Here is a 24,147-nt window from a genome sequence, read left to right as displayed (position 1 = left end):
AGCATCTGAGGGTGAAATCTCAGACTCTGGCAGTGTAATTCCTCCCGCTGATACTGAAGTTGTATCCTTCAGGTTTAAGCTTGAGCACCTCTGTCTGTTACTTAAGGAGGTTTTAGCTACATTAGACGACAGCAACACTATGGTCGTTGTTAATCCGAAGAAATCCAGTAAGCTAAACAAATATTTTGAGGTTCCTTCCTCGGTAGAGGTTTTTCCTGTACCAGACCGAGCTTCTGAGATCATTGCTAAGGAGTGGGAGAGACCGGGTATCCCTTTTTCTCCAACATAGGTGTGTCCGGTCCACGGCGTCATCCTTACTTGTGGGATATTCTCTTCCCCAACAGGAAATGGCAAAGAGCCCAGCAAAGCTGGTCACATGATCCCTCCTAGGCTCCGCCTACCCCAGTCATTCTCTTTGCCGTTGTACAGGCAACATCTCCACGGAGATGGCTTAGAGTTTTTTAGTGTTTAACTGTAGTTTTTTATTATTCAATCAAGAGTTTGTTATTTTAAAATAGTGCTGGTATGTACTATTTACTCTGAAACAGAAAAGAGATGAAGATTTCTGTTTGTATGAGGAAAATGATTTTAGCAACCGTTACTAAAATCCATGGCTGTTCCACACAGGACTGTTGAGAGGAATTAACTTCAGTTGGGGGAACAGTGAGCAGTCTTTTGCTGCTTGAGGTATGACACATTCTAACAAGACGATGTAATGCTGGAAGCTGTCATTTTCCCTATGGGATCCGGTAAGCCATTTTTATTCAGACAGTAAATAAGGGCTTCACAAGGGTTTATTAAGACTGTAGACATTTTCTGGGCTAAATCGATCATATTTACACATATTTAGCCTTCAGGAATCATTTAATCTGGGTATTTTTTGTAAAATAATATCGGCAGGCACTGTTTTAGACACTTTATTCTATAGGGGCTTTCCCTAATCATAGTCAGAGCCTTATTTTCGCGCCGGTATGGCGCACTTGTTTTTGAGAACAGCATGGCATGCAGCTGCATGTGTGTGGAGCTCTGATACATAGAAAAGTCTTTCTGAAGGCATCATTTGGTATCGTATTCCCCTTTGGGCTTGGTTGGGTCTCAGCAAAGCAGATTCCAGGGACTGTAAAGGGGTTAAATATAAAAACGGCTCCGGTTCCGTTATTTTAAGGGTTAAAGCTTCCAAATTTGGTGTGCAATAATTTTAAGGCTTTAAGACACTGTGGTGAAATTTTGGTGAATTTTGAATAATTCCTTCATACTTTTTCGCAATTGCAGTAATAAAGTGTGTTCAGTTTAAAATTTAAAGTGACAGTAACTGTTTTATTTTAAAACGTTTTTTGTGCTTTGTTATCAAGTTTATGCCTGTTTAACATGTCTGAACTACCAGATAGATTGTGTTCTGACTGTGGGGAAGCCAAGGTTCCTTCTCATTTAAATAGATGTGATTTATGTCATAAAAATTTAAGTAAAAATGATGCCCAAGATGATTCCTCAAGTGAGGGGAGTAAGCATGGTACTGCATCATCCCCTCCTTCGTCTACACCAGTCTTGCCCATACAGGAGGCCCCTAGTACATCTAGCGCGCCAATACTCCTTACTATGCAACAATTAACGGCTGTAATGGATAATTCTATCAAAAACATTTTAGCCAATATGCCCACTTATCAGCGAAAGCGCGACTGCTCTGTTTTAGAAAATACTGAAGAGCATGAGGACGCTGATGATATTGTTTCTGAAGGGCCCCTACACCAGTCTGAGGGGGCCAGGGAGGTTTTGTCTGAGGGAGAAATTTCAGATTCAGGAAAAATTTCTCAACAAGCTGAACCTGATGTGATTACTTTTAAATTTAAGTTGGAACATCTCCGCGCTCTGCTTAAGGAGGTGTTATCCAATTTGGATGATTGTGATTATCTGGTCATTCCAGAAACACTATGTAAAATGGACAAGTTCCTAGAGGCCCCGGGGCCCCCCGAAGCTTTTCCTATATCCAAGCGGGTGGCGTACATTGTTAATAAAGAATGGGACAGGCCCGGTATACCTTTCGTACCTCCCCCCATATTTAAAAAATTGTTTCCTATAGTCGACCTCAGAAAGGACTTATGGCAGACAGTCCCCAAGGTCGAGGGGGCGGTTTCTACTCTAAACAAGCGTGCCACTATACCCATAGAAGATAGTTGTGCTTTCCAAGATCCTATGGATAAAAAATTAGAAGGTTTGCTAAAAAAGATGTTTGTTCAGCAAGGTTACCTTCTACAACCAATTGCATGCATTGTCCCTGTCACTACAGCCGCGTGTTTCTGGTTCGATGAGCTAGAAAAGGCGATTATTAGTAATTCTTCTTCTTATGAGGAGATTATGGACAGAATTCGTGCTCTTAAATTGGCTAATTCTTTCACCCTAGACGCCACCTTGCAATTGGCTAGGTTAGCGGCGAAAAATTCTGGGTTTGCTATTGTGGCGCGCAGAGCGCTTTGGTTAAAATCTTGGTCAGCGGATGCGTCTTCCAAGAACAAATTGCTTGACATTCCTTTCAAGGGGAAAACACTGTTTGGCCCTGACTTGAAAGAGATTATCTCTGATATCACTGGGGGCAAGGGCCACGCCCTTCCTCAGGATAGGTCTTTCAAGGCCAAAAATAAACCTAATTTTCGTCCCTTTCGCAGAAACGGACCAGCCCCAAGTGCTACGTCCTCTAAGCAGGAGGGTAATACTTCTCAAGCCAATCCAGCCTGGAGACCTATTCAAGGCTGGAACAAAGGAAAGCAGGCCAAGAAACCTGCCACTGCTCCCAAGACAGCATGAGATGCGGGCCCCCGATCCGGGACCGGATTTGGTGGGGGGCAGACTCTCTCTCTTCACTCAGGCTTGGGCAAGAGATGTTCTGGATCCTTGGGCGCTAGAAATAGTCTCCCAAGGTTATCTTCTGGAAGTGATTCATCCTGTTCCATTAAGAGAACGAGGGATGGGGTTCTACTCCAATCTGTTCGTAGTTCCCAAAAAAGAGGGAACGTTCAGACCAATCTTAGATCTCAAGATCCTAAACAAGTTTCTCAAGGTTCCATCGTCCAAAATGGAAACCATTCGAACAATCCTTCCATCCAGGAAGGTCAATTCTTGACCACGGTGGATTTAAAGGATGCGTATCTACATATTCCTGTCCACAAGGAACATCATCGGTTCCTAAGGTTCGCATTCCTGGACAAGCATTACCAGTCCGTGGCGCTTCCTTTCGGATTAGCCACTGCTCCAAGGATTTTCTCAAAGGTACTAGGGTCCCTTCTGGCGGTGCTAAGACCAAGGGGCATTGCTGTAGTACCTTACTTGGACGACATTCTGATTCAAGCGTCGTCCCTTCCTCAAGCAAAGGCTCACATGGACATAGTCCTGGCCTTTCTCAGATCTCACGGATGGAAAGTGAACGTGGAAAAGAGTTCTCTATCTCCGTCGACAAGAGTTCCCTTCTTGGGAACAATAATAGACTCCTTAGAAATGAGGATTTTTCTGACAGAGACCAGAAAAACAAAACTTCTAAACTCTTGTTGGATACTTCATTCCATTCCTCTTCCTTCATAGCGCAGTGCATGGAAGTGATAGGTTTGATGGTAGCGGCAATGGACATAGTTCCTTTTGCGCGCATTCATCTAAGACCATTACAACTGTGTATGCTCAGTCAGTGGAATGGGGACTATACAGACTTGTCTCCGAAGATACAAGTAAATCAGAGGACCAGAGACTCACTCCGTTGGTGGCTGTCCCTGGACAACCTGTCACAAGGGGTGACCTCCCGCAGACCAGAGTGGGTCATTGTCACGACCGACGCCAGTCTGATGGGCTGGGGCGCGGTCTGGGGATCCCTGAAAGCTCAGGGTCTTTGGTCTCGGGAAGAATCTCTTCTACCGATAAATATTCTGGAACTGAGAGCGATATTCAATGCTCTCAAGGCTTGGCCTCAGCTAGCGAGGGCCAAGTTCATACGGTTTCAATCAGACAACATGACGACTGTTGCGTACATCAACCATCAGGGGGGAACAAGGAGTTCCCTGGCGATGGAAGAAGTGACCAGAATCATTCAATGGGCGGAGACTCGCTCCTGCCACCTGTCTGCAATCCACATCCCAGGAGTGGAAAATTGGGAAGTGGATTTTCTGAGTCGTCAGACATTGCATCCGGGGGAGTGGGACCTCCATCCGGAAATCTTTGCCCAAATCACTCAACTGTGGGGCATTCCAGACATGGATCTGATGGCCTCTCGTCAGAACTTCAAGGTTCCTTGCTACGGGTCCAGATCCAGGGATCCCAAGGCGACTCTAGTAGATGCACTAGTAGCACCTTGGACCTTCAAACTAGCCTATGTATTCCCGCCGTTTCCTCTCATCCCCAGGCTGGTAGCCAGGATCAATCAGGAGAGGGCGTCGGTGATCTTGATAGCTCCTGCGTGGCCACGCAGGACTTGGTATGCAGATCTGGTGAATATGTCATCGGCTCCACCATGGAAGCTACCTTTGAGACGAGACCTTCTTGTTCAAGGTCCGTTCGAACATCCGAATCTGGTCCCACTCCAGCTGACTGCTTGGAGATTGAACGCTTGATCTTATCAAAGCGAGGGTTCTCAGATTCTGTTATTGATACTCTTGTTCAGGCCAGAAAGCCTGTAACTAGAAAAATTTACCACAAAATTTGGAAAAAATATATCTGTTGGTGTGAATCTAAAGGATTCCCTTGGGACAAGGTTAAGATTCCTAAGAGTCTATCCTTCCTTCGAGAAGGATTGGAAAAAGGATTATCTGCAAGTTCCTTGATGGGACAGATTTCTGCCTTGTCTGTGTTACTTCACAAAAAGCTGGCAGCTGTGCCAGATGTTCAAGCCTTTGTTCAGGCTCTGGTTAGAATCAAGCCTGTTTACAAACCTTTGACTCCTCCTTGGAGTCTCAACTTAGTTCTTTCAGTTCTTCAGGGGGTTCCGTTTGAACCCTTACATTCCGTTGATATTAAGTTATTATCTTGGAAAGTTTTGTTTTTGGTTGCAATTTCTTCTGCTAGAAGAGTTTCAGAATTATCTGCTCTGCAGTGTTCTCCTCCTTATCTGGTGTTCCATGCAGATAAGGTGGTTTTACGTACTAACCTGGTTTTCTTCCAAAAGTTGTTTCTAACAAAAACATTAACCAGGAGATAGTCGTGCCTTCTCTGTGTCCGAAACCAGTTTCGAAGAAGGAACGTTTGTTGCACAATTTGGATGTTGTTCGCGCTCTAAAATTCTATTTAGATGCTACAAAGGATTTTAGACAAACATCTTCCTTGTTTGTTGTTTATTCTGGTAAAAGGAGAGGTCAAAAAGCAACTTCTACCTCTCTCTCTTTTTGGATTAAAAGCATCATCAGATTGGCTTACGAGACTGCCGGACGGCAGCCTCCTGAAAGGATCACAGCTCCTTCCACTAGGGCTGTGGCTTCCACATGGGCCTTCAAGAACGAGGCTTCTGTTGATCAGATATGTAGGGCAGCGACTTGGTCTTCACTGCACACTTTTACCAAATTTTACAAGTTTGATACTTTTGCTTCTTCTGAGGCTATTTTTGGGAGAAAGGTTTTGCAAGCCGTGGTGCCTTCCATTTAGGTGACCTGATTTGCTCCCTCCCTTCATCCGTGTCCTAAAGCTTTGGTATTGGTTCCCACAAGTAAGGATGACGCCGTGGACCGGACACACCTATGTTGGAGAAAACAGAATTTATGTTTACCTGATAAATTACTTTCTCCAACGGTGTGTCCGGTCCACGGCCCGCCCTGGTTTTTTAATCAGGTCTGATAATTTATTTTCTTTAACTACAGTCACCACGGTATCATATGGTTTCTCCTATGCAAATATTCCTCCTTAACGTCGGTCGAATGACTGGGGTAGGCGGAGCCTAGGAGGGATCATGTGACCAGCTTTGCTGGGCTCTTTGCCATTTCCTGTTGGGGAAGAGAATATCCCACAAGTAAGGATGACGCCGTGGACCGGACACACCGTTGGAGAAAGTAATTTATCAGGTAAACATAAATTCTGTTTTTCTCCATCTCCTATATTTAAAAAGATGTTTCCCATAGCTGACTCTGTCAAGGAGGCTTGGCAAACAGGTGGAAGGAGCTGTTTCCACTCTGGCCAAGAGAACTACTATCCCCATAGAGGATAGTTGTGCCTTTAAAGATCCTATGGACAACAAATTAGAGGGGTTACTCAAAAAGTTGTATGTACACCAAGGTTTACAATGGCAACCAGCTGTGTGCATTGCTACCGTCACTAGTGCGGCGGCATATTGGTTTGATGCGTTGTCTGATGCTATTAGAACAGACACTCCCCTTGATGAGATTCAGGATAGGATAAAAGCCCTTAAGTTGGCTAATTCCTTTATTACTGATGCTTCCCTACAGGTTATCAACCTGGGAGCAAAGATTTCAGGCTTTGCCGTTCTAGCCCGCAGAGCCTTATGGTTAAAGCCTTGGTCTGCGGATGTGTCATCTAAGTCTAAACTTTTAGCGATTCCTTACAAAGAGAAGACCTTGTTTGGACTGGGCTTGACGGAAATAATCTCTGGTATTACGGGAGGAAAGGGGCATCTTCTCCCTCAGGATAAGAGAAACAAGCAAAAGGGACGTCAGAGTAATTTTCGTTCCTTTCGAAATTTCAAGGGAAATTCTTCCGCTTCCTCTTCCAAGCAGGAACAGTCTAAACCTTCCTGGAGACCCAATCAGTCTTGGAACAAGGGAAAACAATCCAAGAAGCCTGCTGTTGAATCAAAGACAGCATGAAGGGCCTGCCCCTGATCCGGGACCGGATCTTGTAGGGGGCAGCCTTTCCTTCTTCGCTCAGGCTTGGGTTTGAGATGTTCAGGATCCCTGGGCAGTGGACATAGTGTCCCAAGGATACAAACTAGAGTTCAAAAGTTTTCCTCCCAGAGGCAAGTTTCTGCTTTCAAGGTTATCTGTAGACCATACAAAAAGAGAGGCATTCTTACACTGTGTACGGGACCTCTCCGACCTGGGAGTAATAGTTCCTGTTCCAATGCAGGAACGGGGTCTGGGGTTTTATTCCAATCTGTTCGTGGTTCCCAAAAAGGAGGGAACCTTCAGGCCAATTTTAGATCTCAAGAGCCTAAACAAATTCCTCAGAGTACCATCCTTCAAGATGAAAACTATTCGTTCCATTCTTCCTTTGATCCAAGAGGGTCAATTTATCACAACAGTGGATTTAAAGGTTGCGTACCTGCATGTTCCCATTCACAGGGATCATCACAAGTTTCTAAGGTTTGCTTTTCTAGACAAACACTTCCAATTCGTGGTTCTTCAGTGGCGCCCTATCTGGACGATATCCTGGTCCAGGCGCAATCCTTTCAACTAGCAAGGTCACACACGGAAATGTTGTTATCCTTCCTGCTATCTCACGGATGGAAGGTAAATTTGGAATTAGAGCTCTTTAGTTCCAAATACAAGGGTAACTTTCTTGGGAACCATAATAGATTCAATGAAGATTTTTCTGACAGAAGTCAGGAAATCAAAGATTTTCTATTCATGCCTAGCGCTTCAGTCCACTCTTCGGCCATCAGTGGCTCAGTGCATGGAGGTAATCTGGATGATGGTGGCGGCAATGGACATTATCCCGTTCGCTCGTTTCCACCTCAGACCTCTGCAGTTAAACATGCTCAGTCAATGGAACGGAGATTATGCGGATTTGTCTCCACGAATACTACTGGAGCAGGAGACAAGGGATTCTCTTCAATGGTGGTTGTCTCAGGATCATTTCTCCCAGGGAACCTGCTTTCGCAGACCTTACTGGGTGATTATGACAACAGACACCAGCCTTCTAGGATGGGGAGCAGTCTGGGGCTCAAAGAGTTTGGACTGCCTATAAACATTCTGGAGCTGAGAGCGATCTTCAATGCTCTTCTGGCCTGGCCTCAGTTAGCCTCGGTCCAGTTTATCAGGTTCTAGGATTATCGGCTAGTTCCCTAAAGGGTCAAATATCTGCCTTGTCTATTTTGCTACATAAACATCTGGCAGACATTCCAGATGTGCAATCGTTTTGTCAGGCCTTGGTCAGGATCAGGACTGTGTTCAAACCAGTTACTCCTCCTTGGAGTCTTAATTTAGTTCTTAAGGTTCTTCAAGGGGCTCCGTTTGAGCCCATGCATTCCTTCGATATTAAGTTGTTATCTTGGAAAGTTTTGTTTCTCGTGGCTATTTCACCTGCTCGTAGATAAGGTAGTTTTACTTACAAAGGTAGGTTTTCTTCCTAAAGTAGTTTCCAACTGGAACTTTAATCAGGAGATTGTTGTTCCTTCTTTGTGTCCTAATCCTTCTTCTCAGAAGGAACGGCTTCTGCACAATTTAGACGTGGTACGTACTCTAAAACTTTACTTACAGGCGACTAAAGATTTTCGTCAGTCTTCTGACTTGCTTGTGGTTTTCTCAGGAAAACGTAAGGGACAGAAAGCTACAGCTACTTCTCTTTCTTTTTGGCTGAAGAGTATCATATGTTTTGCCTATGAAACTGTTGGACAGCAACCCCCAGAAAGGGTTACGGCTCATTCCACGAGGGCTGTTTCTTCCTCATGGGCATTCAAAAAGGAAGCTTCTGTAGATCAGATTTGCAAGGCCGCAACTTGGTCCTCTCTTCACACTTTTTCAAAATTCTAGAAATTTGACACACTTGCCTCGGCTGAGGCCGCTTTTGGGAGAAAGGTTCTTCAAGCAGTGGTGCCTTCCGTTTAGGTTCCCTGTCTTGTCCCTCCTGTATCATCTGTGTACTCTAGCTTGGGTATTGATTCCCAATAGTAATTAGATGATCTGTGGACTCATCGTGTCATTAGAAAGAAAAGAAAATGTATGCTTACCTGATAAATGTATTTCTTTCTTGACACGATGAGTCCACGGCCCGCCCTGTTCTAAGACAGGATGTTGGTTTGTTATAAACTTCAGACACCTCTGCACCTTGTTGCTTCCTTTCTTCCCTTTACTTAGGTCGAATGACTGGGGTGGGAGGGAAGGGAGGTGATATTTAACAGCTTTGCTGTGGTGCTCTTTGCTGCCTCCTGCTGGGCAGGAAAGATTCCCAATAGTAATTAGATGATCCGTGGACTTATTGTGTCAAGAAAGAAAGAAATTTATCAGGTAAGCTTAAATTTTCTTTTTTTAAAATGTGTTTTGTGAAAAAAAATTAACCCTTGCACTTTACTTCAGGTCTGAAGTTGCACTAAATATTCTAGCTCAGTTTTGGCTTTTTGCTCGAGTGCAAACTATAACTTTCAACTTGTAATACCAGTGCAATTTAGCAAGGTTCTGATATCCAGTGAAATTAATGGTTGAGTTCAAGCGAAGTTGGCCACGCTAACCCTTATCTGATTTACGTGTTTTACCATGGACTTATAATATCAAAGTTGCAAGCTAATGGTAGCGTGCTCAAGCTATTTGTAATCTGGCCCTTAATTGGTAGAACAAATATCAAGGAGAATATGTATTTTATCATTTGAATGTCACAACATTTATTCTTCCGTAATGAAGACTATTTTGCTATTATATTGAACTATTACAACTGAAACGTCTGACATATGTTATTAGTAGTCTTTTTAACTGTAAAATTAACAACAAATAAATTCTATTGGCCTAAAATATATTAAAAAGTACACTTTGGGAGATAATTTGCTTATTATTCTGTGTGTCTTGGAAGGTGATACTTTCACGTATGAAGATGCCAACAGGAATGCAATATATTATGTTCATGATGGTTCCACCATATCTGAGGACAGCATGGAGATTGCAGTGACAGATGGCATTGCTACCAGCACGACTGTTGTGAAAGTGGTGGTGTCACTGGCAAATGATAACGGTCCGCGGCTTGTTCCTGGCTCATTGTTGGCAATGACTGTAACAAGTAGAAGCTCTGTCGTTGTAACAAGGTCACATCTTGCTTACATGGTAAGTCATTGAGTTTTGTTGCTTTTAAATATATATATATATATACACACAGACATGGCCAACAATATTGTCACCCCTGCATTTCTGTCATATAACGCACCACTTTGCCCAGAAAATTGTTGCAATTACAAATGTTTACGCATTCTTATGTTTATCTCTTTTGTTTGTATTGGTATGACGCAAAAAAAGTGGAGGAACAAAAGCAAAATCTGAAACATTCCACGCAAAACTCTAAAAATGGACTGGACAAAATTTTGGGCACCTTCTCAAAATTGTAAGAAATAATTGCATTCCAAGTTTGTGATGCTCCTGTACTTTATAATTAAACTCACCTGTATCAATTAACAGGTGTTGACACTATAGAAATCACACAAGCAATGGTGAAAAATTCACCTTTCTGTTGTGTGCCACACTGAGCAAGGAGAAGAGAAAGAGCAGCAAAGAATTGTCTGAGGATTTGAGAACAAAAATTGTGGAAACGCATGGACAATCTCAAGTCCATCTCCAGAGATCTTAATGTTTACAGCCCATGGCACTGTAGCTAATCTCCCTGGACGTGGACGAAAGAGAAAAAATTATCAAAGATTGCAACGAAAGATTGTTCGAATGGTGGATAAAGAACCTTGATTAACTTCCAGACAAATTCAAGCTGACCTTTAGGCACAGGGTACAAATGTGTCAGCTCACACTATATGTTGCCATCTGAATGAAAAGGGGCGTTATGGTAGGAGACCCAGAACGACCCCACTGCTGACTCTGAAACATAAGGAAGCCAAAATCCTTTTGGGAGAATGTGCTGTGGACAGACAAAACAACATTACAGCTTTTTGGCAAAGCCCATCATTCTACTGTTTTATGAACAATAAATTAGTCTTTTAAAGAAAAGAATACAATCCCTACAGTCAAACATGGTGGAGGTTACCTGATGTTTGGAGGTTGCTTTGCTGCCTCAGGCACTGGATGTCTTGACTGTGTGCATGGAATTATGGAATCTGAAGACTACCAAAGAATTCTGTGGTGCAATGTAGGGCCAAGTGTCAGAAAAGAGTCCAGATCTCAATCCCATAGAGCACCTGTGGAGAGATCTCAAAACAGCATTTAGGAAAAAGAACCCTTCCAATCTGAGACACCTGAAGCAGTTGGCGAAAGAAGAGTGGTCCAAAATTACAGTAGAGAGGTGTAAGAGACTCATTGATGGTTACAGGAAGCGATTGATTTCAGTTATTTTTTGCTACCAAATATTACATTTTTTCCAGTACATTTTTGGAGTTTTGCGTGGAATGTGTCAGATTTGGCTTTTTTTCTCCATTTTTTGTGTCATACCAATACAAACAAAAGAAATAAACTTGAGAATGCCTAAACATTTGTAATTGCAACAATTTTCTGGGCGAAGTGGTGCATTATCTGACAGAAATGCAGGGGTGACAATATTTTTGGCAATGTCTGTGTGTATATATATATATATATATATATATATAGTGAAGATTGCATTATATACTGTATATATATATATATATATATATATATATATATAATGGGATACTGTAATCACATGGATACCTGTTTTCAGGCAAAAACAACACGGTCCTCTTGGGTATAAACATTTGCAGACTTGAAATTGCAGAAAAGAGCCGTTCTTATTCCAAAAATAAACACATGCTACACTTGGCTTTAAATCACATTCACAGGTGATTTCAAAAACAACTACAAACAAAAGCCTAGCTTGTTTAGAGCACTAACTAAACAAGTAGCAATCCTAACTAACCAGTAGAATAACCTAATAAACAGTATAACAGTTTTCACCAGCCTTTCTCACTGCTGTCATGCCCTCAGCAGGTAAAACAAACATTCTCTGCCTAGGAATTAGAAGCCTGAGAATTTAGCTGCTACTAATTTATTTATTAGGGAGATGAGTGGACAGAGACAATGAAGGATTCTGGGTCCTAAATACCTTCCCACTGCTACCCTTATAGACACACTGTGACAATATATATATATATATATATATATATATATATATATATATATATATATATATACAGGTGGCCCTCGTTTTACAACGGTTCAATTTACACAGTTTCAGAATAACAACCTTTTTTTCCAGTCATGTGACTGCTATTGAAAAGCATTGAGAAGCAGTGCATTTATTAAAATAGCCAGTAGGTGGAGCTGTCCGCTTGTGTTGCAGCAAAGCCAAGCAAGCTGAAATTAATCAGTTTAATCAGACCTGAGCTATCAAGCAGATTTCAAAGGAACAAGATCTTCCTGTCTATAAATCAGTCCAGATTGGAATGCATAGAAAGAACTGTTTGCAGAAAAATGCAAGTGAAGTCTGTGTTGTGTGATTATTTTATTAGGTTTATAATGCTGTTTAGCAAATGTTTTTGTTCATTTAACTTAGTTTAATTATATATTCTGTGTTGTGTGATTATTTTATTAGGTTTATAATTATGTTTAGCATTTAAAGTCTTCATTACAAAGCCTTAAATATAATGTATTAGGGGTTACTTATGACAATTTTGAAAGGGGCCTGGAACCTATCTCCCTCACTTCCCATTGACTTACATTATAAACTGGGTTTCAATTTACAACGGTTTCGACTTACAACCATTCCTTCTGGAACCTAACCCCAGCATAAACTGAGGGCTACCTGTGTGTATATATATATATATTCACAAGTAAAAAAAAGAGACATAGAAAAGAATCAGCATTACATAAATTAAATAAATAAATGTGTATTAATTATAAATAAAAATGTGTTTTATATATATATATATATATGTGTGTGTGTGTGTGTGTGTGTTTTTTGTTGGGGGTTTTTGAGAGGGGGATATTTGTACTAGGAGCTTGATTTGCCAGGACCCAGATTGGCTTTCCCAGTTTGTAACCTTTAATTATTTGTAGAATATTTGAGAACAATTGTAATACAAATGGAGTAATTGTTTAATAAAGTACATATCAATATCCACCATCATTGGTGATGCTAAACTCAAACATTCCTTATTGTTCTGTTTATCTCTCCCTGTTTTGACGCTTTAAAAAAAGGCCTTATAGGCAGCAGTCAATCCAGTGGGAGCGAGCGAGCGAGAGTGCGCTGAAGGTGGCTTTTAGAGATCACTCACTCTAGTCTGCACTCTTCTTTTTTTTTTTTACCTTATATTTATAAACCCTCTTCAAATGTACATCATGTATAGGAGGGTTTTTCCCCTGTTTTTCCATATTGATTAAATTATTGTAAAGGTTTTGACAAGGCTAATAGCAAAGGTTCATTTATGTTAAAAACTAGATCAAGAGAAGTTGTAACTATAGTCTGAAATTTGGGTATATACATATATACCTCTTATCATTGGCTTACTGGTGTGTTTAGCTAGCTCCCAGTAGTGCACTGCTGCTCCTTCAATAAAGGATACCAAAAGAATGGCACACAATTGATAACAGAAATAAATTAGAAAGTTGTTTAAAATCGTATGCTGTATCTGAATCATGAAAGAGAAATGGTGGGTTTCAAGTCTCATAAGGGGCTAGATTACGAGTGGAACACTATTTCTCCAACATAGGTGTGTCCGGTCCACGGCGTCATCCTTACTTGTGGGATATTCTCTTCCCCAACAGGAAATGGCAAAGAGCCCAGCAAAGCTGGTCACATGATCCCCCCTAGGCTCCGCCTTCCCCAGTCATTCTCTTTGCCGTTGTACAGGCAACATCTCCACGGAGATGGCTTAGAGTTTTTTGGTGTTTAAATGTAGTTTTATTGCTTCAATCAAGAGTTTGTTATTTTAAAATAGTGCTGGTATGTACTATTTACTCTGAAACAGAAAGGAGATGAAGATTTCTGTTTGTAAGAGGAAGATGATTTTAGCAACCGTTACTAAAATCGATGGCTGTTTCCACACAGGACTGTTGAGATGAAGTAACTTCAGTTGGGGGGAACAGTGTGCAGACTTTTACTGCTTGAAGTATGACACATTTCTAACAAGACTTGGTAATGCTGGAAGCTGTCATTTTCCCTATGGGATCCGGTAAGCCATTTTAATAACAATTTATAAAGGGCTTCACAAGGGCTTTAAAGACTGGTAGACATATTTCTGGGCTAAAACGTTTGTTTTATAAGCATGTTTAATGGTTTATTACTCTGAGGAGTTGTTTTTATCTGGGAATTTTGATAATAAAAACGGCAGGCACTGTATTGGACACCTTTTTCACTGGGGGCCTTCTCTAGTCTTAGGCAGAGCCTCAGTTTCGCGCCACTAATGCGCAGTTGTTTTTGGGAGTCAAAGCATGCAGATGCATGTGTGAGGAGCTCTGATACACTGAAAAAGCGTGCTGAAGGCGTCATTTGGTATCGTATTCCCCTCTGGGCTTGGTTGGGTCTCAGCAAAGCAGATACCAGGGACTGTATAGGGGTTAAATGTAAAAACGGCTCCGGTTCCGTTATTTTAAGAGTTAAAACTTTCAAATTTGGTGTGCAATACTTTCAAGGCTTTATGACACTGTGGTGAAATTTTGGTGAATTTTGGACAATTCCTTCATACTTTTTCGCATATTCAGTAATAAAGTGTGTTCAGTTTAAAATTTAAAGTGACAGTAACGGTTTTATTTTAAAACGTTTTTTGTACTTTGTTATCAAGTTTATGCCTGTTTAACATGTCTGTACCATCAGATAGACTATGTTCTGTATGTCAGGAAGCCAAAGTTCCTTCTCATTTAAATAGATGTGATGCATGTGATAGTGAAAATGATGCCCAAGATGATTCCTCTAGTGAGGGGAGTAAGCATGGTACTGCATCATCCCCTTATGTGTCTACACCAGTCTTGCCCACACAAGAGGCCCCTAGTACATCTAGTGCGCCTATTCTTCTTACTATGCAACAATTAACGGCTGTAATGGATAATTCTATTAAAAACATTTTAGCCAAAATGCCCACTTATCAGCGATAGCGCGACTGCTCTGTTTTAGATACTGTAGAGCATGAGGGCGCAGATGATAATGGTTCTGACATGCCCTTACACCAGTCTGAAGGGGCTAGGGAGGTTTTGTCTGAGGGAGAAATTTCAGATTCAGGAAAAATTTCTCAACAAGCTGAACCTGATGTTATTACGTTCAAATTTAAATTGGAACATCTCCGCGCTCTGCTTAAGGAGGTGTTATCTACTCTGGATGATTGTGACAATTTGGTCGTTCCAGAGAAATTATGTAAGATGGACAAGTTCCTAGAGGTCCTGGTGCCCCCCGAAGCTTTTCCTATACCCAAGCGGGTGGCGGATATTGTAAACAAAGAATGGGAAAGGCCCGGCATACCTTTTGTCCCTCCCCCTATATTTAAGAAATTGTTTCCTATAGTCGACCCCAGAAAGGACTTATGGCAGACAGTCCCTAAGGTCGAGGGGGCGGTCTCTACTTTAAACAAACGCACCACTATCCCTATAGAAGATAGTTGTGCTTTCAAAGATCCTATGGATAAAAAGTTAGAAGGTTTGCTTAAAAAGATGTTTGTTCAGCAAGGTTACCTTCTACAGCCAATTTCATGCATTGTTCCTGTTACTACAGCAGCGTCTTTCTGGTTTGATGAACTAGAAAAGTCGCTAGATAAAGATACCTCTTATGAGGAGATTATGGACAGAATTCGTGCTCTTAAATTGGCTAATTCTTTTACTCTAGACGCTACCCTGCAATTAGCTAGATTAGCGGCGAAAAATTCAGGGTTTGCTATTGTGGCGCGCAGAGCGCTATGGCTAAAGTCTTGGTCAGCGGATGCGTCATCCAAGAACAAATTGCTTAATATTCCTTTCAAGGGGAAAACGCTGTTTGGCCCTGACTTGAAAGAGATTATTTCAGATATCACTGGGGGAAAGGGCCATGCCATTCCTCAGGATAGGTCTTTCAAGGCTAAAAATAAGCCTAATTTTCGTCCTTTTCGTAGAAACGGACCAGCCTCAAGTTCTACACCCTCTAAGCAAGAGGGTAATACGTCTCAAGCCAAGCCAGCCTGGAGGCCAATGCAAGGCTGGAACAAAGGTAAGCAGGCCAAGAAACCTGCTACTGCTACAAAGACAGCATGAGATGTTGGCCCCCGATCCGGGACCGGATCTGGTGGGGGGCAGACTTTCTCTCTTCGCTCAGGCATGGGCAAGAGATGTTCTGGATCCTTGGGCCCTAGAAATAGTCTCCCAAGGTTATCTTCTGGAATTCAAGGAGCTACCCCCAAGGGGAAGATTCCACAGGTCTCAATTGTCTTCAGACCACATAAAAAAACAGGCATTCTTACATTGTGTAGAAGACCTGTTAAAAATGGGAGTGATTCATCCTGTTCCATTAAAGGAACAAGCGATGGGATTCTACTCCAATCTGTTCATAGTTCCCAAAAAAGAGGGAACATTCAGACCAATCTTGGATCTCAAGATCTTAAACAAATTTCTCAGGGTTCCATCGTTCAAGATGGAAACCATTCGAACAATTCTTCCTACCATCCAGGAAGGTCAATTCATGACCACGGTGGATTTAAAGGATGCGTATCTACATATTCCTATCCACAAGGAACATCATCAGTTCCTAAGGTTCGCCTTTCTGGACAAACATTACCAGTTCGTGGCACTTCCATTCGGATTAGCCACTGCCCCAAGAATTTTCACAAAGGTACTAGGGTTCCTTCTAGCGGTGCTAAGACCGAGGGGCATTGCAGTGGTACCTTACTTGGACGACATTCTGATTCAAGCGTCGTCCCTGCCACAAGCAAAGGCTCATACGGACATTGTCCTAGCCTTTCTCAGATCTCACGGGTGGAAAGTGAACGTAGAGAAAAGTTCTCTATCTCCGTCAACAAGAGTCCCCTTCTTGGGAACAATAATAGACTCCTTAGAAATGAAGATTTTTCTGACAGAAGCCAGAAAATCAAAACTTCTAAACTCTTGTCAAGTACTTCATTCTGTTCTTCTTCCTTCCATAGCGCAGTGCATGGAAGTAATAGGTTTGATGGTTGCGGCAATGGACATAGTTCCTTTTGCGCGAATTCATCTAAGACCATTACAACTGTGCATGCTCAGACAGTGGAATGGGGATTATACAGACTTGTCTCCAACGATACAAGTAGATCAGAGGACCAGAGATTCACTCCGTTGGTGGCTGACCCTGGACAACCTGTCACAAGGGATGAGCTTCCGCAGACCAGAGTGGGTCATTGTCACGACCGACGCCAGTCTGGTGGGCTGGGGCGCGGTCTGGGAACCCCTGAAAGCTCAGGGTCTTTGGTCTCGGGAAGAATCTCTTCTACCGATAAACATTCTGGAACTGAGAGCGATATTCAATGCTCTCAAGGCTTGGCCTCAGCTTGCAAAGGCCAAATTCATAAGGTTTCAATCAGACAACATGACGACTGTTGCGTATATCAACCATCAGGGGGGAACAAGGAGTTCCCTGGCGATGGTAGAAGTGACCAAAATAATTCAATGGGCGGAGACTCACTCCTGCCACTTGTCTGCAATCCACATCCCAGGAGTAGAAAATTGGGAAGCGGATTTTCTGAGTCGTCAGACATTTCATCCGGGGGAGTGGGAACTCCATCCGGAAATCTTTGCCCAAATAACTCAATTATGGGGCATCCCAGACATGGATCTGATGGCGTCTCGCCAGAACTTCAAGGTTCCTTACTACGGGTCCAGATCCAGGGATCCCAAGGCGGCTCTAGTGGATGCACTAGTAGCACCTTGGACCTTCAACCTAGCTTATGTGTTCCCACCGTTTCCTCTCATTCCCAGGCTGGTAGCCAGGATCAAACAGGAGAGGGTATCGGTGATCTTGATAGCTCCTGCGTGGCCACGCAGGACTTGGTATGCAGACCTGGTGAATATGTCATCGGCTCCACCATGGAAGCTACCTCTGAGACAGGACCTTCTTGTTCAAGGTCCGTTCGAACATCCGAATCTGGCCTCACTCCAACTGACTGCTTGGAGATTGAACGCTTGATTTTATCAAAGCGAGGGTTCTCAGATTCTGTCATTGATACTCTTGTTCAGGCTAGAAAGCCTGTAACTAGAAAAATCTACCATAAAATATGGAAAAGATATATCTGTTGGTGTGAATCCAAAGGATTCCCATGGAACAAGATAAAAATTCCTAGGATTCTATCCTTTCTTCAAGAAGGTTTGGAGAAAGGATTATCTGCAAGTTCTTTGAAGGGACAGATTTCTGCTTTATCTGTTTTACTTCACAAAAAGCTGGCGGCTGTGCCAGACGTTCAAGCTTTTGTTCAGGCTCTGGTTAGAATCAAGCCTGTTTACAAACCTTTGACTCCTCCCTGGAGTCTCAATTTAGTTCTTTCAGTTCTTCAGGGGGTTCCGTTTGAACCCCTACATTCCGTTGATATAAAGTTATTATCTTGGAAAGTTTTGTTTTTGGTTGCAATCTCTTCTGCAAGAAGAGTTTCAGAGTTATCTGCTCTGCAGTGTTCTCCTCCATATCTGGTGTTCCATGCAGATAAGGTGGTTTTGCGTACTAAACCTGGTTTTCTTCCGAAAGTTGTTTCTAATAAAAATATTAACCAGGAGATAGTCGTGCCTTCTTTGTGTCCTAATCCAGTTTCAAAGAAGGAACGTTTGTTGCACAACTTGGATGTAGTTCGTGCTCTCAAATTTTACTTAGCAGCTACTAAGGATTTCAGACAAACATCTTCTTTGTTTGTTGTTTATTCTGGTAAAAGGAGAGGTCAAAAAGCAACTTCTACCTCTCTCTCTTTCTGGCTTAAAAGCATTATCCGATTGGCTTATGAGACTGCCGGACGGCAGCCTCCTGAAAGAATCACAGCTCACTCCACTAGGGCTGTGGCTTCCACATGGGCCTTCAAGAACGAGGCTTCTGTTGATCAGATATGTAAGGCAGCGACTTGGTCTTCACTGCACACTTTTACCAAATTCTACAAATTTGATACTTTTGCTTCATCTGAGGCTATTTTTGGGAGAAAGGTTTTGCAAGCCGTGGTGCCTTCCATCTAGGCGACCTGATTTGTTCCCTCCCATCATCCGTGTCCTAAAGCTTTGGTATTGGTTCCCACAAGTAAGGATGACGCCGTGGACCGGACACACCTATGTTGGAGAAAACAGAATTTATGCTTACCTGATAAATTACTTTCTCCAACGGTGTGTCCGGTCCACGGCCCGCCCTGGTTTTTTAATCAGGTCTGATGATTTATTTTCTCTAACTACAGTCACCACGGTATCATATGATTTCTCCTATGCATATTCCTCCTTTACGTCGGTCGAATGACTGGGGAAGGCGGAGCCTAGGGGGGATCATGTGACCAGCTTTGCTGGGCTCTTTGCCATTTCCTGTTGGGGAAGAGAATATCCCACAAGTAAGGATGACGCCGTGGACCGGACACACCGTTGGAGAAAGTAATTTATCAGGTAAGCATAAATTCTGTTTTTAACGTGTGCCCGTAAAGGGGCAAATTCGCCAGTTTATGAGTACACGTTAAATAACCAGCCATTTCAAGTGCTCACTGTTTCACTTTGTGCACCATTTGCCCTAAAATAAAGAGGATAGTACTGTGCAAATAATAAAAAAAAATATTAGCATCTTTATTTTTATTTAAAAAACTGTATGAAGCAGTTATAAGGGGTTAGAGTGAGGGGATGTGGCGGGCTAGAAAAAAACGGCACCAAAAGTGCCTTTGCATTGATGTCTAAGTGAGGGACTGTGCTTTCACTTTAAATATATATGTATATGCTTATATGCATATATATTTATGTGTTAACAAGTGTATACAGATATAAACACATAAATATATATGTATATGCTTATATGCATATATATTTATGTGTTAACAAGTGTATATACAGATATAAACACATAAATATATATGTATATGCTTATATGCATATATATTTATGTGTTAACAAGTGTATATACACATATAAACACATAAATATATATGTATATGCTTATATGCATATATATTTATGTGTTAACAAGTGTATATACACATATAAACACATAAATATATATGTATATGCTTATATGCATATATATTTATGTGTTAACAAGTGTATATACAGATATAAACACATAAATATATATGTATATGCTTATATGCATATATATTTATGTGTTAACAAGTGTATACAGATATAAACACATAAATATATATGTATATGCTTATATGCATATATATTTATGTGTTAACAAGTGTATATACACATATAAACACATAAATATATATTGATATATGATTATATGCATATATATTTATGTGTTAACAAGTGTATATACACATATAAACACATAAATATATATGTATATGCTTATATGCATATATATATTTATGTGTTAACAAGTGTATATACACATATAAACACATAAATATATATGTATATGCTTATATGCATATATATTTATGTGTTAACAAGTGTATATACAGATATAAACACATAAATATATATTCATATACATATATATTTTTTATTTTGCTGCCAAACGCTACACAAATTGCCTCCTGCGCTGCGCCAGCTGTTTTGCCGCGTTTGCCGGCATGAGAACGAGGCTCCCATTGGAGCCTTATGGAAGCCCGCTCTCTCATAAGCGCAAGGCTTCCAGGAATTGTGAACGTGAGCTCACATTGGTATTGCACTTCGCTTGTAATACCAGCGCACCTTTACGTGTACTGGTATTACTGAGTGAAGCAGAAATATCTCGCTCGCATAACCACAATATTGTGCTTCACTCTTAATCTAGTCCAATATGTTTAAACACATAAAACTTTATTTTACAGCTAATGATAAACAATGTGTCATAGTTAAAAAAAATAAAAATATTCATAACATATTTTTATTTGACAGACATGAGTTGTGTCTGTTATTAGAATTAAAGGGTAAAAAAAAACCAAGATAGAACATAAAGTGCTACAAATTGTGAGTCTGGATCAATAGAGCAGTTCTAAATTGTAAACAGACAGATTATCAATGGCAATGTGATCTATGGTTGTAAATCTGTCTAATGCAACTCTGGCCTCCCACACACACAAAGCTCACAAAGAAAAATCCTGATAAAACTGAGATAGCCATAACTGTTTACATTACAAAAAATGAAGGCTCAATATGGGCACCAGGTCAGATGTATTTTAATGAATATTCAATACTATTTTTTATTATTATTTAATGAATACAGATGGTTGGATTAGAAATGCGTGTGTGCTGTTATTTGTGTCCTAAATTAAACAAACATATTAAAGGATATTAAGTCAATTTGTTTATGCATTATGCATGCATAATATATACAGTATATATATATATAAACAAATGTGTGTTAAATTTGTATGCAAAACAGGGTTTAAATATGCATTTGCAAAAATGTTTTACAAACATTTAAAGGGACTTTGTTATGCAAATATTATGTGCTCTAATTTGAAGCAGAACATGACATTTATAGGTAAGAATGTCCCTTTAAAACTGTCATATTAGTGACAGTTAGGGCTTTACTATCGCAGAACCCCCCCCCCGAAAACCCAGGTGGGATTCATGGTTCTGGTCTCTTTCTGGGCCAGACACTAGACTAAGGTGAGAATTGAGACTTGGGGGCCGATTTATTAAATGTGTCTGGCGGAAATTATCCGCTGTATCGATCATGTTCTCCAGACATCGACGCTGTTGGCATTTATCATTTCGCAAGCAGTTATCATAGGGGCCGATTTATCATGGGCCAAATACCTGTTTCCACGCGGAAACAGAAGTTAAGAAGCAGCGGTCTTAAGACCTCTGAGGCTGAGGACATAAATCTGCCGATCATATATGATCGGTTTGATTGACACCCCCTGCTAACGGCCATCTGCAGGGGGCGGCATTGCACAATCAGTTCACCAGAACTGCTTGTGCAAAGTTAAATGCCGACAGCATTCAGCGATGTCAGGCGGACATGATCCGCTACAGCGTATCATGTTCGTCCAACAGATAATAAATTGGCTCCTTACTGTAGCAATGACCCATTTACAGACAGTCTCAGGTAATCTGCAGCATATGCAGTACAACTCTATTGTACTATGTAGAAGGCAATACCCTTGTACTTTGTGATACTTTGTTGCAGAAGTAGGAGAAAAAATTGTGTTTTTTTCTCAAAATAACTGATGAAATCAACAACTTGGTTTCAATTTTGGAGCCTAACGAAGCATGATTGATGAGTATGTTTTATGTACTGGCTTACCTGTCAATCAAAATCTTGTGCCCTATTATGTTCTGGGACTAATTTCTGTGTTTAAAAAAGGCTAAAAAGCCTTTTTTCTATTTTTTTTTTTTTTTTTAACACTCACATTATATTCCAACATATGTTGCAATAGTATGTTGCAGTTTTATTGTCCCAGTTTACTACTTTCACTGTTTTAAAAACATTCAGTTTTAGTAATAGTGTCTTTGCAACACTGTATTAAAATGTATATTACAAGACATATAGGGCACAATATCGACACATTTGTAACTTTCAACTTTTTGAACCACCAATTATTTTCCTTAATCTCTCTGTCAATTGTTCTTTGTACAGGATACCAACTCACCAGATTCTAAAATCCGAATCCAGTTGATCACATTGCCAATGTATGGTGTTCTTACCAAAGCAGCATCAGGGCAAACTGCACAGGAATTATCTGAGTTCTCTTTTTTCTCCATGGAAGACATCAACAACCAGAATATTAAGTGAGTTGTACTTTTAAGACGCTACCTGACGTTCCGATTTAGTTCAGAAGAAATTAGGCAATGTTTGACTTTTGTTTGCCCAAAGACCATATTATCTGCTATATACATGCTATGCATACCTTATAGATAAACTGGGTTGTTCTACGCAATATATCTCTCATAGGTGTCCAACCTTTTTGCATGAGCACCCTCAATGGGATTTTTTTTTTATCACTTTGAAACTGATAAGAACATCTCACAAATATTACTATATGAAACAACAATATATACCTAGACAAATAAGCAATACTTTATAGTCATATGCCAATCATTTGGCCCATGCAGGTGCCATTAAATGGTATATCTGTAACTTTGTGCACACTCAGATACACGTACAGGATGCACATTTGCTGCTGGACTGATAATATCGCTATTAAATGGGCTGGTGAGGACATTTTAAAAAACACTGATAATCAAAACAGGAATACATTAAATATATAATATACTTATAAATATACACAACCTTCAAATGAACAATGATCTGACTTGATATATGACATTGATAATGTGTTATAGTACAGACCGAGACAGATACCCAGTTTTCTCTCATATAAAACTTAAAAAAAAAACTTTTATATGTTTTTAATTGTCTTTGTATGCAACATTTTCATGTCCCTTTAAAGGAACATTAAACACTAAATAAATGCTAGATAGAGTGATGGATTCAAAGAAAATATTAGTCGGAGAATAACATACACGTAGATGTATTTTTTAAAAGTTTTATTAGTTGTTTAAATATTGACAAAATAACTGTAAAGTTGCTGCAATGTATCCCCAATGTTAACTCATCCACCACCTCTGAGATGGCAGACAGCAATCATCCTGATTGGATACTATCGGGATGATTGACACCCCCTGCTAGCGGCTGATTGGCCGCGAATGTGAATGGGCGGCATTGCACAAGCATTTCACAAGAAATGCTTGTGCAATGATAAATGCAGACAGCGTATGCTGTCTGCATTTATCGATGTCGGTTGGACATGATCCGCTACAGCGGATCATGTCCGCCCGTCAGTTGATAAATCTACTTCTTAGTGTCTATAAAACAATGGAAGCTGCCATGTTGTAACTTAGGTTACCCTCTCTGCTGTGGCCAATTAGGGACAGTTATAAATAGATCACTAGAGTGTGCAGTCAATGGCTGTGTGAAAAAGTTTTCTGCACTTACATTTCTAACAGAAACTGGACAGTTCTCAATTTCAGATTTGAATTACAGGAAAATGGGTCAAAATAAATAATGAAAGTATATTGTAGAGTTTTTTATATATATATATATACGATTTATCATTTTATAGTGCCATATCAAAGTGTTTAATGTCCCTTTAAGGATGGAAACCCTATTTTTACCCCATGTGCTGCTCTCATTGTATTGAGTACAACATCGAACATGCAATAAATGTACATTGACACCTTTGAGAATTGGGGCTTCTTCAAAAACAGTTGGGACTGTTTAGCATCTCCCTAGACTACCGCTAATGGAGAAAATGAGTACATT

The 24,147-nt window shown here is 40.7% G+C and overlaps 1 protein-coding gene across 1 annotated transcript in view; it reads left to right on the top strand.

Moving 5' to 3' along the window:
* Positions 1-24,147, top strand: part of FRAS1 (Fraser extracellular matrix complex subunit 1) — an 868,578-nt gene that overhangs the window by 721,429 nt on the left and 123,002 nt on the right. The window contains 2 exon segments of the mRNA XM_053703296.1: positions 9,697-9,944; positions 22,462-22,613. Of these exon segments, the coding sequence (XP_053559271.1) occupies positions 9,697-9,944; positions 22,462-22,613 (400 nt within the window).

Source organism: Bombina bombina, chromosome 2, assembly GCF_027579735.1.
Source record: "Bombina bombina isolate aBomBom1 chromosome 2, aBomBom1.pri, whole genome shotgun sequence".
Classification (NCBI taxonomy): Eukaryota; Metazoa; Chordata; class Amphibia; order Anura; family Bombinatoridae; genus Bombina; species Bombina bombina.
Note: the sequence above shows the minus strand (reverse complement) of the source record. Positions and strands in the feature narration are given on the sequence as shown.